Below are 19,927 nucleotides of genomic sequence, written 5' to 3' on the forward strand. Positions count from 1 at the left end.
GGAGTCACTGAAGCAGTTGGTGTGAGCTTAAGTGGACTCCGGGGGATGATGGAAGACAGGAAGGCCTGAAGGAACGTTGTCCATGGGGTTGCGATGGGTCGGGCATGACTTTGCGACTAACAGCAACAACAGGGTCTAAGCAGGTGACTGAAGCATATGATTCAAGGGGTCTGTTCATCTTGAGAACCCCAGAAAAGGTAGCTCCCTGCAGGGAGTGGGGACAAGTGGATTTCCTCCACTAACAGGCCCAGGAAGGGCCTTCTTCTGCTACAAACTCATCTTCTCTAATTAAATATATTTTCTTGCCTGTTAGGCTACAGACCCTGATGCAGGAATAAATGGCCAAGTACGATACAGTTTGGTGAACTTCAACCATCTCTTTCGCATCACATCCAATGGCAGCATTTACACTTCCGTGAAGCTAAATAGGGAAAAAAAGGACTATTATGAACTAATTGTTGAAGCAACAGATGGAGCTATGGATGCCCGTCGTACAACATTAACTCTGGGAATCAAAGTCCTGGATATTGATGACAACAGCCCTATTTTCACTAACGCCTCCTACTCAGTAACTATTCCTGAAAACTTGCCACCAGGCACTGTCTTTCTACGTTTAGAGGTAAGAGAGACATACGTTTCATGGAAATTTTCACTCAAGCATAGTACGTTGTAATAACTCTTATGTGAAGAAGGAGACCGAGGAAATGGGTAAAGGGAAAGTCTAAGTTCTATCCAGTTGGCTACCTGTAAAAGGAATTACTTGACGGTATAAAAATTAAAGCTCATAATCACACATTTCTATAATTTATATTGGGGTTTTAACCTACAAAAGGCAGAGAAAGAATGACTATAACACTAGCAATCTTCAAAAGAAATTAATTTAAAGAATTATTATCAATATTTGAAATTAGATTAATATTAAAATATCTTAAGGCACAATTAGTTCTCCCCACCACCCCAATAGTTCATTTTAAAATTTAATTGCTACATTATTGTTTCTTATTAATTTTAGTGTCTGTTTGAATCTATAGAGCCTATCTAATGGAGTCCAACTCCTGTCTTATAATACTGATACAAATTTAGCAGTTCATTTACTGTATTATACAGACTTCTTAGTTCAGTGGCTTACTTTAACTTCTTTATTATTACGTCTCTAAAAGAAAATTTTATACCAGCAAGATAAAACCATATTTATCGTGATCTAAACCAGGATTATAACGATGCATGTGCCTGGCCCCATTCATTCCAAAGGATAAAAAGTATACCTTTGTTTGCAAAGCAATGCATAGGTCACTCTGCTTCCTCCTCTGAACTGAATGAGGAAGTTCTTCAGGAAAGCAAAACTTCCTTGCATATTCAGCTTCTTGTACCATGAACATATTGCCTGTAATCTAGCATGAAATGTTTTCAATCGTCCCATCTTCCCTATTTTTCAGTCCAAGCCACAAACTGGGGAACAATAAGGGTATGATGTTTACATGGGAAAAGTTCTAGAACTCCCAGCATGTCCAGCCAGCATGGCTAAATGGGGGATTCTGGGAACTGTAGGGCTTTTTTGCTTCTAAACATGAATAGACTAGCATCCTAAAACATGGAGCAGATTAATAGCTGCACAATGATGAATTAGAGCCCAATACAGCAGGAATAACTCAATTTAAATATATAACGTTTGGGAACAAGAACTGGGAAGAAAGGGAATCCTGGATGGTTAGGCATGTGAGCTTCCTTTCCAGGTAATGCATGACAGAAACCAAGAGAATCTAGTATGGAGAAAAGGGTTTCATTTGGTTCTTCTTGGCTTGTGTGACTACAGTTTGTAGTTCAGGGTATATAAGGACATAAAAAACACATGAAGAGGCATGCTGGATCAGACCAAGGTCCATCTAGTCCAGCATTCTGTTCACACAGTGTCCAACCAGCTGCCCACAGGATTTCCAAAGGAGAATGTGAATGCAACAGCACATTCCTGCTCAGGTTCCCCAGCAGCTGGTGTACATAGGGAATCCTGTCTGATACTGGAGGTGGCCTTCTTCATTGCCTTCATTTGTCCAATCCGCTTTTACAAATTGTTGGCCATGACTACATCTCTTGGGAATGAATTCCGTAATTTAACCATTTACTGTGTGAAGGAAAACTTTATTTTATCTGTTCTGAAGTACTAGTATACTAATATAAACCACAGAACAATCCCATTGGGCTCTAGTATTATGGGAAACGGCTTATGCATTGGATCTTATTGGCTCATAGCCATCATTTATACAAGGGTATCCAGAAAGTAATGAGAATGAAGTCCCCGCGCTCAAGAAGGTCTCTGTGAAGAGGGAAGCTGGCCAAGGTCACTTGGGGTGGAGTGCCAGGTATATGTTAGGACACTGATCAGTTGCATTCCAGCCCTTTCAGAGTCCAGACATTCTTTTTTGTGATACCCTGTTCGATTGCCTTGTATTAAGAGAAATGCAAGCGAGTCTGGAACAGTGGTATGTGATAACATTTTGTGTGAAATTGGGTAAAGGTGCATCAGAAACTTTGGGAATGGTGAGGAAAGCTTATGGAGAAGCTGTGCTATCATCTGCACAAGTGTACCAATGGCACAAGTGGAGATTGGCTCAGCTTGGATCCTTCATCACAACAATGCACTGAGTCACAGTGCTTTGGCTGTCAGAGAGTTTTTGGCTAAAACACACACACACACACACACACACACACACACAGGCATCATGGTGCTTCCCCATCCACCCTACAGCCCCGACTTGAGTCACTGCTTGTGACTTTTTCATACTCCCAAAGTTGAAGAATGGTTTGAAAGGACACCATTTTGGTAGTGTGGCTAATGTCCAAAGAGCCACTGCACAGGCTCTCAACGCCATCCCACTCGAACGCTTCCAGGGATGCTATGAAGAATGAAAAAATTGCTGGGGGGTGGGTTGTGTACACTCGCAAGGTGTATCCTTTGAAGGAGACAATGTTCAATCATAAAATTTTCAATAAAAGATTTTTTTAAAATAACATTCTCATTACTTTCTGGACACACCACGTTTAGCTTCCATATAGCCTGAAGTGCCTGATCCTGACTAATCTTGGAAGCTAAGCAGAGCTGGGCATGGTTGAAATCTGGATGGGTGACTTAATATTGTGAGCTTCAGCTGCAGTTGGTATAGAAATGAAATGGATGATGATGATGATGATGATGATGATGATGATGATGCATATATGTGATGAAATGATTCCTCAGGAGAAACCGCTCCAAAAATAGTAATATTTGACCTCTGAGGTCTATCTTATGAAATGTATGCAAAGTATCCTTAGCTGTAAGTAAAAAACTTGTTCCTCATTTTCCTCAGGCTAAAGATATTGACGTTGGATCTAATATTACATATGGAATACGAACTCAGGAAGCACTCCAGTTTGTTTCATTGAACAAATTTTCAGGGGCACTGTCACTTCTAAAGTCCTTGGATTTTGAATCATTTCCTGGCACAGATGCAACATTCACATTCCTAGTGGAAGCCTTTGATATTGGAGGAACAATGCCACCAGGTCTTGCCACTGTCACTGTGAGAATAAGGGTAAGAATGAAATAATTATTTCTCCCTATCTACTAACCTAATCTGCTGTTTGCTGCCATTTAACAGAGGCCAGAATGCATTGTAGTAAAGGCAGAGATACTCAAGAGAGATCCTTTTCTTTCACTTAGTTTTCTAATGTCCATTCCTTTTTATATGCATAAATCTGCAGACTTTTTATAGCAGTGGCTTGTTCACATCTAAAATGTACTGTACTACCAAATATAATTGCTTTGCAAATGTACATAATTACAGAGCTATGCCTTGGCTCATAGATCTCTGTGTTACAAAATTAGATTGGTGAATCTTTTTCAAATCCCCAAAGATAGAATAAACACTTGACAGAATTGTTTGCCAAAGTGGCAACATCTATATATCAGTTTAAGTCTGCATAAACTCAGAATTTTATGAGCCTCACTTACGGATCAACTGCTTGTATACACTGCAGCTGAATTTCAGTTTCTGCTGTTACAAGCCTCTAGCTTTCCAAAAGAAATTGCGGTGTTTGAGCTGCTTGGTAGTATTAATGTTTCTGCTTTTGTGGTTTACTGTGCAATGCACTTACCTTATCTCCATGGGCTTTAAGGTCTGCTTCAGATAATGACATTTTTTGGAGTCATATGTATATGTGCAGGCCATGTCAGGTGAGTATGACAAGAACACGCATCATATGGGTACTTGGCTCATTTCTTATTCACTGATGATTTGCTCTGGTTTGCTTATGTGTAATATGTGAAATGGCTCTACCAGCTTCTTGAAAAACATAGAACATGATATCCTGATGCTGTCAAAGAGCTCAAAGCTGCTAACCATAAGTATTCCACATGTCCAAGGTGATGGTGTCATTATTATCTGAGCAGTCATCAAAAAGGAAGACGTAAGCTTGACATTGCTTTTTCCTTTGTTCAGTGGTTTTAATCAAGGAATATAGAGAAACTATAGGTGAGGTTTAGCTTGTCAAGTCTTCCTGCTAAGGAATGTTTCAAATAAATGGCAGTAAAAGGTGAGTTCTCATTCACTCGGTCATTCCCCAAGTCTGATACTAAATTATTTTGTCCTTCTCACAATAGAAACATGAAACAGTTCAATGTGGTAGTGTCACCAGACATATCTTGCACATACACACATGTTTCTGTGTACATACATACACCCCCTCATTTTTTTAATGGAGCCCTTTCCCTTTCTGAGCACCTTTCTAAGAGTATCTTTTCAATTCTGCTTTCTTAGAATGTTAGCAATTAGACTTTATAGGAGTTGTGGTTGTCTGTTGTTTCTCAGAGTGGCTTTGCACATCTCAAGGATGTCAACAATAGCAGAAGTTTCCAAGAATCACACATGTGCACTTTTAAAACTTCATTTAAAAAAAAAGAAGGTGCATTTTCTTTTTGAGCAGGAAAACTAATTCAGGACTTTGCAAGCATTTTATGGTGTCCTCTACAAGAGGTTGAAATCAAGTGTGTTTCCATAGCAGGCAAACAAATTAAATTCTTGTGCATTCCTATTTCTATTGTTGTTTATTACTCTTGGGGGGAAATGTTTAAGAGTTGAGCTGAGCTCAAACACAAACAGTTTAAGATTTCACTTTTGCTAAGGTTGAATTTTTTACTAAGTTTTTTTTTCAGGGGTGACTTTCAACAGTTTATGTTAATTTTGCCAACCATGTTTTCACACATATTCTTGCAGTCCTTGTTCATGCATTATCTTTCTAGACTAACCCTACATTTCAGAATGATTTCTCTAGGCAAATGATGAAAGTAATCTAACCTGAGGTCCAAAAATAAATGTGTTATTTTCATCTATTCTGGAATACATAGAGAAAATTGCATTGATCTCTAAAAAAAGCTCCTAAATTTCAGATGCATTTGCAAGTTTCCTGAAAGCCCTTTGATTTCTTGGCATAGTAAGGGATTTTTCAAAAACAGCCCATGAGTGCAAGAGCAAATAATTGCAAATTGGAGGGTGTGAAGACACGATAATTAAAAATTTAATGACATTAAGAATTAAGAAGATAAAGACCATTCACCTCATTCTTCTCACATTAAATAAGCATAATACCCATTATGTCCAAACTCAAAAAACAGTTGGAACAAACCAAGCTCTGAAATCATTATTTGAAGCTGGTTTCAAACTTTGTTTTATTTGAAGCTTTATAACCACAGTTTCCTTGTTTGGACCTAATGGGAAGCTATGGTTAACTCAATTAGCTCCAGAACTTTTCAATCACTGTGTGCTGAGAACAGAAGGGGTGGCACTTGCCAAACTGTGCCTGTTTTTTTATTAACGAAAACCATTAGTGGTTAGCTGTAGGACCGATTTCCTCCACCTGACAACCTCCAGAAGTGTTGGGCTACAACGTCCATAGCACCCCAGACAGCATAATTTTCTCCTGGGAAATGTAGTCCAACACAGAGTGCCCTAGTTTGGAAAAGACTAGTTTATAAAGCAGTGGTACATTCTAGGAAGTAAAAAATGTTTCCCGGAATGAGATTAAATAAAAACTCAGCTTGCTCTTATTTGGTTGCACTTAGGTTTGTGATATTATTATTAGTAGTAGTAGTAGTAGTAATTGTACTAAGTCACTGGTCTTCGCAACATGGAGAAGTTGTATAGTTTTCTTCAGAGCCGATCCATGTGATCTTTGTCTGCATGCTGGCCCACTCTCATTTTTATTCAGTTTTCTAATTCGAGAATGGGAAACCAAGTCTCGCTTCCTCAAGTACTAGGCTAGAAGTGGGGGGGCAGATAAGACCAAAGTCAATTGCTATATTTCAAGTCTGTGCTAGTCAAAACAGAGAAGTCTGCTGCTAAAGACATTTGTCATACAAGGAACAGCTTGACTCCTGTCTCTTCCTTGCCTATGCTACTGATTATGCTTTCAATTTGTCTTAGTAATGCCTTTTCTGGGGCAAGTTTACATATTATAGCCAGCATGAGGACGATACATTACACACATCCTAAGCTTTCCATCTATTATGCTGTAACTACATGAGACAAATTCCCCATCTCTTCCTGCTTTTTATTTTGGACATTACTCTTATTTCACATCAATCAGTGTTCTCATGACAGCTACTAGGAATGATAATACTGATGTCCATCATCATCATGTGATCAATGTCAAAGGAGACCTTTAATATACAGTGGCTAGGGACTCTTTTTCTGTGAGTTGTGATCCTTGCAGTGGATTGTGCTATCAAAATAAAGGCACTCAGCTGTCAACCATTTTCAAAGCTTGACATTGGGGATGAAAAATGTCCCACTTAAAGCAGTTCTACTCCTGTACCAGCAAGAAATTTATTTTTGGTCAGTTGTCAGACAATGAAGGAACTTTCAGGATGAGTCTTGCAGGAAGCAGGGGATGTAGCGTAGCAGTTGCTCTGTCTGAAAAAGTGTGTGCCGATTGACAGTATCACCTGAGATTTACATGCACAAGTCCCATCAGCGGCAGCCTCACTGCTGCATTCCCTGCTTCATTTTTAAGGTGTGTTGACTCTATCTTTACATATATAATGAAAACTTCCCTGAAAAATGTCTGCATTTTGTCTATCCCTTTTTTGTTTTCATTGTTCTTTATCCATCAGTCTATTGTATTACAGATAGCTTTATAAAGGCCATTTTGAGGGGTGCTTGTACTGAATAACTGTAAGAGTGTTCACATCAACTTGAACAAAAATGATAATGTATACAATATAAGCTACCCACATGGAAGCCGCATGAGGCTGCTGGCGTGTGATAAACTACTTGTAAATTCATTATCTCAGGATGCAAGTCAACTGGCTTTTTGCATGGCACTACAGACTATGAACAGGAGGAAAGCTTTTATGGTGGCATGAGGCCATGGGCAACAGATTCTAATAGACAAAAATACATGTACAAAAAAATCATGCAGTTGAACCTGGGTGGGGCATGTCAAATTACATGTGAAGTATCGATTGTTTGACTGCTCACCCATGGGAAAACATCCATGCACATAGAAAAGTAGCACATGGGAAAGAAAAGTCTTAGCCAAACTCTCACCCTGAAGTTCTAGCTTTCTAGATACAGTGGTAAGTAATTGCTCTTAACTGTTAATTAATCAATTATCAATATGATACAAGTGGTTTACAAATAAAAGTACAAAAATGAAATAACAACAACAACATAATACTAAGAATAATGATAAAATACAGTGTAAACAGATCTATAGCATTAAAACCCTAAAAAATTAAAGCAGTGACTTGATAATACATGCAGTAGACAGTTCAGATAAAACAGAATGCTCAACATTCTCCACAAGAACATCAAAAAGACTTGACAGCCTGGGTGAAGAGATGCATTTGAAGTAGCCAGAAAAACTAATCACTGAAGAATTCCCTAGTGAGGACAACACACCCAAGAAAGCCGTCAGTTGGCTCATCACTCCCCAGGCACTGTCCACAGGCATAGTCCCCTCCAAAGATCTCAAAGGATTAACCTTGGGCCTGAGGAGGGTGAAGACATTGGCATGGGATTTACTCTTGAGGGATGCTTGCTGTGTGTGTGTGTGTGTGTGTGTGTGAGAGAGAGAGAGAGAGAGAAGGGGATCATCATAGGCCTAGAATACCAGTTTGCTGTCAAAGCTGCTGTGGTTCTCTGACCAGAACTCTTTAGGGCCTGCCCCAAGCATGGTTTTCCTCCTCTGTCTCCTGAAGTCCAACCTGGTAAATGTTGGGTCTGTACATCATCGGGCCAATCAATCCATGAAGGTCCATAAGAAGTCTCCAATGAGAAGACCCACCTGCTGTTCCCCCACTGTCGAACTTAATTCCAGCTTTCCTAATTGCATGTCTCTTATGCATTGTGCTGAGAAACAGCTCCTTGGTGGATCTACTTTCCCTTGTTTTAGTCCTGCTCCCTTGAGTGTTTGAACAACTTCAGCTACTTGTTTGGTACTCTTTGACTGAACCATGTTTGCAGGCTGGGCTCTCCACGCTTCCAACATTATCTGATCAATTTGATCTGTTGGTAGATGCTGGACCCCATAGCCAGACTTCCCATGCACTCTCTCAAGTCCTTCAAGGATTAGGAAGTGCCCCAGAGGATTACACTACTTTGTAGGATCTCAGGTGCTTGTGTTATATGTCTTTAGGAGCAGGTCACCCCTGCATAGTCTTAACATGTAAGCACTTGTGAATGAAGTGTCCTAGGATCTTCCCAATTGACTATCTTGGCCCCTGCTGTATGCAGAGGAAAATGGGCCAAATCCTGAAACAGGCCTTAGGTTCTTTATGGGGCAACATGAACTGTAGTTAATAACGGATTTAAAAGAACCAGAGGCAAGCTTTGTATAGAAGAGTTTAACCCAGAACTCAGTTTGGAGAAGCAATTCCCTAGCTGTGCTTTGCCAGGCAGGGATCCTTCTTAGGTGAAGGTTGTGGCTACCTGGAGCTTTTCAAGGTGATCTTTCCTTGAAAAATTTAGTATCAGCATTCACTGATGCACTGAAGGAACTTCCAAAGTAATCCAAGGATGTACCAGATAGAAAACATCTCCTAGGTCTGTCAACCAGACCCCGCTTGCTAGGAACAAACCTATCCTGCTGATTATTCACCAGTGGTGCTCTCAGCAGGCTTTGTAGGCATGAGTTCTCAGCTACTCCTTCACAGAACTCAGAGCCTGTGCAACATTGCAATGTGATCTCCAGTAACAAGGGTCCTATACTTGGACACTTCTCAGCTCAAATATGTCCATGTAAACATCTCTTCCTAAAATATACATTATTGTAGCCATTTTCCCATAACATGTGCATTTTTTTGTATTCTGGAGCCACATATTTCCTTACAAATGTCAGATGGGTTCATATCTGAAGGATGTATTCCAATGAACATATTGGTCTGGGAAGTATGAATTGGTTTGATTTAGTTTAAATTTCATATCAAATTAAATTCCCTAGCATCCCTAATTTAATCAGCCTAATGTACTTTAGCATTCAGTGAAGGTTTTGCCACAATCAAATATTACTCTAACTTAGGGAGGTTAATCTGTTTCTAATACTGACACACTGAATTGAGAAAACAACTCCATGATGAAAGACATATCTGTCTGTGATATGATAGCTGAAAACATTGCAATAAAAATTCAAAGGAGATAGCACTGGCTTTTCTATATATTTATTTAATAGATTCTTTTTTCAAGCTGTCACCTTCCCAAGACATCCAATTCTTCGCAAGCTGTCATCTTCCCTAAAACATCCAATTCCTTATCTAGGCAAAGGTTTATAAAATCATAAACCAATTTTGAACAAATTTAAGAATGAACTAATTAAAATAAGCCAACTTCAGCACTTAGATCAATCAAAAATGTATGTGTAATCAAAACATTTCAGGCAAAGACCAAAGAAAACAAATGCATTATCCAACGATGCTGCAAAAAATAAAAATTAATAAAAATACAAAATAAAAAAAGAACAAAGGCAGAAGCCAGTAGGTGGAGCTGGTCATACTCAGGAGGGAATCCCATAGGGCAGGGTCACCACAGAGAGACTATCGCCCTTTCAGATCTTTATAGTGGGTAAGTGTGTCTGGCCTCCAACAATGATCTCATCACAATAGATAGCTTTGTAAGGGTATCTTTGGTCCTTCAAATAACGTGAAGGCTTTAAAGATGAAAGGCAGTTCTTTGAAATGCACCCATAACTGTGCAGATAGTACATAATTGGTATAAAGCAGATTATGATCACACTAGCCCCAACAAGGACTCAAGAGTCTGTGCCCTCCTGCACCACATAGGTCATGCATAAAGCACATGGTCTTTAAGGTGCCCTACACTAATGCCCAGAGTATGGGAAGCAAACAGCATGAACTTGAATTCTTATACAGGAGAGAGAATACAACTTGATAGGTATAACTGAAACTTGGTGGGATGACTCCCATGACTGGAATTCAACCGCTGAAAGATATGACCTGTTCAAGGAAAACAGAAGGAAGAGAAAGGGAGGTGGAGTCATCTCTCTGCACAGAAGTACAGAAAGGTAAAATCAGTAGCCCATCAAGAGCATGGAGCAAGAAATAAAAGGAACACAGTGGTTGGACTCTGTTACCAACCACCTAGTCAAGAAGAGCACAAGGATGAACCTTTTGAAAAGCAAATTGTCAGTGTTTCAAGGAGGCAGTATGTTGTCATTATGGGGAACTTCAGCTTCCCTGATGTCTGTTGGGAGACACATTCTACCAAACACGACCTCTCCAAAAGATTTATCACTAAGGTAAATCTATAACCTTCCTGATGAAGGAGAAGTACAAGCTGAAGAAGCAGAGAGCACTGACAAAATGTGATCCACTGCATAAGGAAATGGCAACCCACTCCAGTATCTTTGCCATGAAAATCCCATGGACAATACCAAAAGGCAAAAAGATATGATGCCGGAAGATGAGCCCCTGAGGTCAGAAGGTATCCAATATGCAACTGGGGAAGAGTGGAGGGCTAGTACTAGTAGCGTGAGAAAGAATGAAGCGACTGGGTCAAAGCCGCAAGGACACTCAGTTGCAGATGTATCTGGTGGTGAAAGGAGAGTCCGATGATGCAAAGATCTATACTCCATGGGAACCTGGAATGTAAGATCCATGAATCAAAGCAAGCTGGATGCGGTCAAACAAGAGATGACAAGACTGAACATCGACATCTTAGGAATCAGTGAACTAAAATGGACAGGAATGGATGAATTTAATTTAGATGACGATCAGGTACACTACTGCAGGCAAGAATCCCCCAGAAGAAATGGAGTAGCCTTCATAGTCAATAAAAGAGTAGGAAAAGCAGTATTGGGATACAATCTCCAAAATGACAGAATGATCTCAGTTCAAATCCAAGGCAAATCATTCAACATCACAGTAGTCCAAGTCTACGCCCCAACCACTGGTACCGAAAAGGCTGAAGTTGACCAGTTCTATGAAGGCCTACAACAACTTCTAGAATTAACACCCAAAAATGATGTCCTTATCATCACGGGGAATAGGAATGCTAAAGTAGGTAGCCAAAAGTTACCCGGAATAACAGGCAAGTTTGGCCTTGGAGTACAAAATGAAGCAGGACACAGGCTGGTAGAAGTTTGTCAAGAGAATACAATGGTCATAGCAAACACTCTTTTCCAACAACCCAAGAGACAACTCTACCCATGGATATCACCAGACAGTCAACACAGAAATCAGATTGACTATGTACTCTGCAGCCAGAGATGGAGCAGCTCTATACAGTCAGTAAAAAATAGACCAGGAGCTGACTGTGGCTCAGATCATGAGCTTCTCATTGCAAAATTTAGCTTAAATTGAAGAAAGTAGGGAAAAGCACTAGGCCACTCAGGTATGACCTAAACCATATCCCTTATGAATATACAGTAGAGGTGACAAATAGGTTTAAGGAATTAGATCTGATAGGCAGAGTGCCTGAAGAACTATGGACGGAGGTTCGCAACATTGTATAAGAGGTAGCAACTAGAAACATAGAAACAGAGTGAGTCAGAAAGGACCTCTCGGGCCATCTAGTCTGACCTCCAGCACCAGCCGGCTCCTCTCAACTAAAACCATCCCAACGAAAAAGAAATGCAAGAAAGCAAAAATAGCTTTACAAATAGCTGAGGAAAGAAGGGAAGCGAAAGGCAAGGGAGAAAAGGAAAGATACACCCAATTGAATGCAGAATTCCAGAGACTAGCTAGAAGAGATAAGAATGCCTTCTTAAATGAACAGTGCAAAGAAATAGAAGAAAACAACAGAATAGAGAGGACCAGAGAACTCTTCAAGAAAATTGGAGATGTGAAGGGAACGTTTCATGCAAAGATGGGCATGATAAAGGACCAAAATGGCAGGGACCTAACAGAGGCAGAAGAGATTAAGAAGAGATGGCAGGATTATACAGAGGAACTATACAAGAAAGAGCTTAACATCCCTGATAACCACGATGGGGTGGTCACTGACCTCGAGCCAGACATCCTGAAACATGTAGTCAAATGGGCCTAAGGAAGTCTGAGCAACAACAAAGCTAGTGGAGGTGACAGTATTCCACCTGAGCTATTCAAAATCTTAGAAGACAATGCAGTAAAAGTGCTACACTCAATATGCCAGCAAATTTGGAAAACTCAACAGTGGCCACAGGAGTGGAAAAGGTCAGTTTACATTCTGATCCCAAAGAAGGGCAATGCCAAAGAATGTTCAAACTACCGCTCCATTGCACTCATTTCACATGCTAGCAAAGTTATGCTCAAAATCCTGCCTGTACTTCTGGTAGTTCTCGGTCCACATACTGCTGGAGCCTAGCTTGCAGGATTTTGAGGAGGGAGAGGAACTAGAGATCAAATTGCCAACATATGCTGGATCATGGAGAAAGCTAGGGAGTTCCAGAAAAACATCTACTTCTGCTTCATTGACTATGCTAAAGCCTTTGATTGTGTGGACCACAAAAAACTGTGGCAAGTTCTTAAAGAGATGGGAGTACCAGACCATCTTATTTGTCTCTTGAGAAACCTATATGCGGGTCAAGAAGCAACAGTGAGAACTGGGCACGGAACCACTAATTGGTTCAAAATGGAGAAAGGAGTTCAGCAAAGCTGTATACTGTCGCCCTGCCTGTTTAACTTATATGCAGAGCACATCATGAGAAAGGCAGGCCTAGATGAATCACCAGTTGGAATTAAGATTGCTGGGAGAAATATCAACAACCTCAGATATGCAGATGATACCACTCTAATGGCAGAAAGTGAAGGGGAACTAAAGAGCCTCTTCATGTGGGTGAAGGAGGAGAGTGCAAAAGTTCTCTTGAAACTCAACATTAAGAAAACTAAGATCATGGCATCCGGTCCTCTCACTTCCTGGCAAATGGATGGGGAAGAAATGGAGGTAGTAACAGATTTTATTTTCCTGGGCTCCAAGATCACCGCAGACAGGGACTGCAGCCAAGAAATTAAAAGACTCTTGCTCCTGGGGAGGAAAGCTATGGCAAATCTAGACAGCATAGTAAAAAACAGAGACATCACCTTGCCAACAAAAGTGCATATAGTCAAGGCTAAGATTTTCCCAGTTGCAATGTATGGCTGTGAAAGCTGGACCATAAGGAAGGCTGAGTGCAAAAGGATTGAGGCCTTTGAATTGTGGTGCTGGCAGAGACTCCTGCAAGTCCCTTGGACAGCACGGCGATCAAAGCAGTCCTAGAGGAGATCAACCCTTACTGTTCTTTAGAAGGCCAGATTCTGTGGATAAAACTCAAATACTTTGGCCACCTAATGAGAAGGAAGGACACCCTGAAGAAGAGCCTAATGCTGGGAACAATAGATGGCTAAAGAAGAAGGGGACAGCAGAGAATGAGGTGGCTAGATGGAGATACTGAAACAGTTGGGGTGAGCTTAAGTGGACTCCAGGGAATGGTGGAGGACAGGAAGGCCTGGAGGAATGTTGTCCATGGTGTCACGATGGGTCAGACATGACTTCACAACTAACAACAACAACATAGCTTCTAGGAAGCGACGTGACCTGGCTGTCACTGCCAAGAGAGTGTCCCAACTAATATCCGGGATATTGAAATCTCCCATAATTACTGTGTCTCTCCCCTGAGGTATCCTTAGAATCTGGTCTGTCAGGCCATCATCCAGGGTCTCAGGTTGACCTGGAGGGCACTAACATACCCCCACTGTCAGGTCTCTTTCCCTGTCAAAACCCCTAAGTTTCACCCAGACTGCCTCTACCAAATTCCCATCTGTGCTGCATTCTATCTTGCTGCATCCTATCCCTTCCCTGATGTTTAAAGCCACGCCCCCACCCCTCTTTCCCTTCCTGTCCTTTCTAAAAAGGTGATACCCCTCTATGTTTACATTCCAGACTTGCCTTTCATCCCACTAGTTTCTGTGATTCCCACCAGGACATACCCTCCTATTCCCAGGAGAGCTTCAAACTCTTCCTGCTTATTACCCATGCTCCTAGCATTGGTGTACATGCACCTCAGCTCCTTCCCACTGCTTTCTTTCCTTGGAGTTCCCAGCCTCCTCCTTCCTCCCATCCTCCCCGATACCTGGCCCCTCTCTGTAGGAGTCCTGTCAGTCCCTGCATGACCTCTAAAACCCTGCTCCCAGAGCCCTGATCCTCTCCCCACACTTGTCCAGTTTCTGGGAGGCCTGACCCCTCCCCAGCTCAGTTTAAAATCTTCAGGATGAAGCTCACTAGAGCATCTCCAAAGGACCTTTTCCCCATCCTCGTGAGGTGTAACCCGTCCCTTGCCAGAAGTTCATTGGCAAGAAACCAAGTGCCGTGGTCGAGGAACCCAAAGCGTTCCTTCTGGCACCACACCCTAAGCCAGTCGTTCACCTCGGAGGCCCTCCTGTCCCTTCCTGGCCCAAACCCCCGAACCGGTAAGATTGACGAGAAGGCCACTTGGGCCTTTAGCTCCCTGAGTTTCTTCCCCAAGGCCTCGAGGTCCCTGGTGACCCCGAGCACACCCTGCCTGGCCACGTTCTTTGTGCCCACATGGATCACCAGGAACGGCTGGTGACCCCCGGAGCGAACAAGACGTTCCACTCTGTCCTTCGCATGCCGGATGCGTGCGCCCGGCAGGCAGCAAACCTTCCTTGTCTTCAGGTTGGGGCGGCACACTGCTGCCTCAGTGTCCCTCAGCAGGGAGTCCCCAACAACAATCACCCGCCGCTGTACCTTCCTGGTGCTGGTGGGCGGCCATGCCCTGGCCCTTGCCTCTCCCGCAGCGGCCCCCTTGCCACTTGTCATCCCAGGCTGGGGGTCCTACTGGTCCCCTGAGGCCTCATCAGCCCCAGCCTCCCCAAGTGGAGAGAACCTGTTTCCCAGTTCCAGACTGGTGCCAGGAGAAAGAGGAGGCTGTGCTGGCCTCCTCCTCCTGTGGGTGACATGCCTCCATGTCTCTGCGGCTGCTCCTCCTGTGGCCTCTTCCTCAACCCTCTGTCCAGAGGGGGGCTGCTCCGGGGGGGCCTGGAGAGCTCTCTCGGCCCTCAGGCACCTCATCTCCTCCTCTAGCAGGGTCACCAGCTTGCACCGAGGGCAAATGTAACCCTGCCTCTCCTGGGGGAGAAGGGCAAACATGTCGCAGATGTCGCAGTGGACAGCAACACCCGTGACTCCCGCCAAGGCCATCTCCTGGTCTGGCACTGGGATCCCTTCCGAGACCCTACCTTGGTCCCCCGCCTTGTCTGTCCTGCAGTTCCCCTCACTCACCCAGTTCTCCCAGACAAAAACCCACTTGCACACACACACAAGGATAAAATAAACTTAAATTTATAAAAAAAAACTTAAATTTAAATTGGAGGAAAAACTAAGCAAAGCACAGCACCAAACAAACAAAACAAAACAAAAAAAGAAGGAAAGAAAGAAGGAAAGGAAAACAAAGCAAAAACAAAAAACACAAACTCTCTGTGTGCCAGGGAAGGGAGTCCCCGGACTTCTCGGGCCACAGCTAAAGGACGCAGCCAAGGGACGATACCAAGAGGCCAGAGCCAAAAGGGCTGGCAGTGGCTGAGCGTGGCCTCATCAGTCCCTCAGGCCGGTGGCCCCACCTGTCCGCTCCCTCCTGGCCCCTCTAGCCCCTCTGGCCCCGCCCCCTTCCTCTCCGCTGCTCCTGGCCTTCTGCTCCCGTGCCCAGCTCCTGCCTTGCCTTCGCCAGTCCCCTGGCCACTCAGCACTTTCTCCCAGCCTGTGCCGCTGCTGCTCTGCCGCTCTGTCAAGAGGCCCGAGCCAAAACAACAGAATGAAGTTCAGTAGGAACAAATGCCAAGTTCTGCACCTAGGAAAAGGAAATGAAATTACAAGGTGGGAAATACTTGGCTGCAAGTAATTGAAGCATCTTGAAATTGTAGCTAAATATGAGTCAAGAATGTGATGTGGCTGCAAAAAGGGCAAATGCTACTTTAGGCTACATTAATAGGAGTATAATTTCCAAATCCTGTGAAGTACTAATTCCCCTTTACTAAGCACTGGTTAGTAAAAGGAAACTAGTACTGTCTGGAGTACTGTGTTCAGTTCTGGCACCACAGCTTCAGAAATATGCAGGCAAGCTGGAAAGAGTTCAGAGGAGGGTAACAAAGATGATCCAGGGACTGGAAACAAAGACCTATGAGGAGAGATTGAAAGAACTGGACATGCTGAGCCTTGAGAAGAGATCACTGAGGGGAGATGTGATAGCACTCTACAAGTTTTCAAAAGGCTGTGCCAAAGAGGAATGACAGGATCTCTTCTCAATCATCCCAGAGTGTAGGACATGGAATCATGGACTCATGATACAGGAAGCCTGGTTCTGGCTAGATATCAGGAAAATTCTTCCAACTCTTAAGACAATGGAACCAAGGGAGCATGTGGGCTCTCCCACACCAGAGGCATTCAAGAGGCAACTGGATAGCCATCAAAGATGGTGTAACTTGGTGTCCTGCACTGGGCAAGGGGTTGGACCCAATGGCCTTCTGGCCCTTCTACCTCTACCGTGTTATGGATCTATGATTGTATGAATTGCCTGAGTTGGTGCCAATAAGAAAAGATGCAGGAACAGGACTCCAGTGCCCATCCCTGCTGAAATACTGGCCTCAATAGGCGCCCAACAATTTCAGCCCTGTCAGAGCTGAATTTAAATTTTCCTGTAAGAGTTATCAGGCTAGAGGGGACTTTAATCATAACTGAAACCAGTTCTTCTGCTAAAGCAAGATCTACAGTATTCCAAAGTACTTTGAGTCAGGTCAGAGCCATAAATTCCTCACCTCACTGCCCTTATTATGCTTGTGTAAAGTAATACCATACTGTCTTATTTTCCTTTTTAATAAGTTCTGGCCCTACCGTCTCACTTGCATATCAAGAAAGGATCAGCATTTTGGTTGTCTCCCACTTTGCTATCACTTGCATTAAATGCAGATGGCAAAAGTACAGTTGCTTTGTATCATATTTTTGTTCTGTTACCATTCTTCTCAAAACTTCTCAGTATGCCTAACATATACAGACACTTACTATTTTCTTTTGTAACAGCATTTCATTTGAGATTCATTGTGATCCTGTCACTGACCAAAGTTCCTCAGGTATGTCTGTCCCTTGTCCCTTTCTGTCACTTTACTCTACTGTGTATGTTCTTACGTCTGTGGTTTGGAGCACAAGATGTTTTCTTGTTCACAAGCCACCATATTTCCCATCTCATTCTACATACATTGACAGTCCTTTAGATCTAATTCACATCACATGTAATGTGAATTCACTTTTAAACCAGGGATGGGGAAGCTCTTTCAGCCAGGAAGTAGAATTCAATTTCCGAAAAGAATTCCAGGGCTATATTCCAGTGGTAGGTAGGGCCAAAGCCAAAGGGGTGGTGCTGGGGGGAACAAGTATATTTTAACTTAAAGATTTTACTCCCAGTAATAAAGTCTTGCAAGAAGCATTTTAATGTATCAGAATTGTGAAAAGAAGGAAACAACTGCACAAAAGCTGTGAAACCATTGATCAATTAGTGGTTGAGGGAGGGGACAGGGCCACAAGATGGGCATGGCCATTTGGAGATCCATTTGGGGATGGTTGATTTATTTGATTTGATTTGCATCCTGCTTTTTTCTTTTAAGAACTCAAAGCAGCTTATATCATTGCCCTTTTGCTACTCTCAATCTTATCCTCACAACAGCCCCGTGAGGTAGGTTGGGCTGAGAGTCTGTGACTGACGCAAAGTGGCCAGCTGGCTGCATGGCTAAGTGGGGACTAGAACCCAGATTGCCTGAGTCCCAGTCCCACCCTAAGTCCCAGTCTCACTACACTGCACTACATTACACTGGAGTAGGACTAAGAGGGCTGGATTTGGCCTGGCAACCAGAGGCTTCCCACTCCTGCACCATACAATGTTTCTTTCAATCGGTACATTTCTCCTATTGAAAATGAGTGTGTACACCTCCCCATCCATTCTTTCACATACATCTCAAAAGGCATATTGTCCAAATGCTTTAACAGCATTGTTGGATGATAGTCTTCCCCCCTCCCTCCCTGTTGTCCATTAGAAAACAAAAAGTGCACTGGACAAAATCTTGCAAAGGAAGCTTTAATGAATATCAGACTCTTCAACTTCACTTTCCTGTTTAATTGCCTGCATAAGCCTTTTATTGCCTCATATACTTCATTGTGAACATTATACCTTAATTTAAATAATTAGCTTCTTTAGGGTTTGCAGAACATTAAATATGAAAAAGAGGCCATTGCACCATGTTAACAATATGACTTCAATTAGTTTAAGGTCTGTTTAGCTTGAAGAGAGATAATAACAGAAAAGTTACAATTTTCAGGTTGTCCTGAGAAAACTGACTAAAATTGGCTCAGCAGAATTTTCATAATAAGACAAGAACTTTTTTGGAGCAACACTTAGCTGCTCCTCCTATACCCGTCCTTTGCACTTGGCTTTCTGACTGTGACTATTACTGAGTCAAATGTAACTGCTTTGTTAAATCACCCAGCAGGAGTTGCACTGTCTTGGCAGGGAAAGGGTTACTAAAAGTTCCAGCATAGAGGGAGATGCAGATGCAAGGGAATGCTCTCACCTCCCTGCTGAACAGGTGGAGGGGTTTCCTTAGGTTGTAGGTTGGACACCAGCCATGAAATAACACAGCAAACAGTTGTGAGGGAGGGGAGAATTACAGTGAATAAGGGTGATAATCTTTCATGGTTCTCTAATCATCAATCATGATTTTTAAACAAACACTTACCCGAGCTCAGCTGAGGTTAAGAATTTATACCAATCTGTCATTCCTCTCAAGGTGCCTTAGAACATTTGGAACAGAATTTAAGTCCCTCTGTGCTATTAGTAGTTTGTTTCAATTTTCCCTATCAGATGTCAGTTCCCATGACAGAGGTCACTTTGCACACTATTAGTTAGTCCTGTTGTGCTGACGTGAATCGGTTTAAAATCTGTCCTAAACTCACAATAAATTCCTACTCGTAGACATTTCTGCCTCAGGACACCCAAATACGGATTTCAGCAAGCACTGTTTTCATAACAAGATCTAGTTTTACCATTTTCATCTCCAGACCCAGCTCCACTGATGACAAAGTGATAAGCAGCATGAAATAATTTAGCAATCAGGATTGTTTCTAGCACTGCAGCAAGCTTCATATATCATAAAATCTCTGTGTGGAGTGAATATGGGGGATTGCTTATAAGATTGTTGTCGGGAAACCTTTCATCTGCGACTCCTATATGGATGTGGCTCTAGAAATACATCCTATGTGTCTACTCAGAAGCATGTCCCACTAACCTTCATGGGGATTACTTTTGAATGTACAAGATCACATTTTCAAGCACATCAGGAACAGGTCTGCACTTCTTGGTTCATCTTTTGAAAATCCAAGAAAGTGGCCCAAAAAGGATGACGAGGGGGGATTTTAAATTGTGGAAA

The 19,927-nt window shown here is 42.5% G+C and overlaps 1 protein-coding gene across 1 annotated transcript in view; it reads left to right on the forward strand.

Moving 5' to 3' along the window:
* The window catches only part of PCDH15 (protocadherin related 15), a 405,567-nt gene that overhangs the window by 265,501 nt on the left and 120,139 nt on the right, over positions 1 to 19,927 (forward strand). The window contains exons 20-21 of the mRNA XM_044420577.1: positions 314 to 619; positions 3,342 to 3,566. Of these exons, the coding sequence (XP_044276512.1) occupies positions 314 to 619; positions 3,342 to 3,566 (531 nt within the window). The remainder of the gene's footprint in view (positions 1 to 313; positions 620 to 3,341; positions 3,567 to 19,927) is intronic.

The sequence above is a fragment of the Varanus komodoensis genome, unplaced genomic scaffold (genome assembly GCF_004798865.1).
Source record: "Varanus komodoensis strain SLA01 unplaced genomic scaffold, ASM479886v1 scaffold11, whole genome shotgun sequence".
Lineage (NCBI taxonomy): Eukaryota > Metazoa > Chordata > Lepidosauria > Squamata > Varanidae > Varanus > Varanus komodoensis.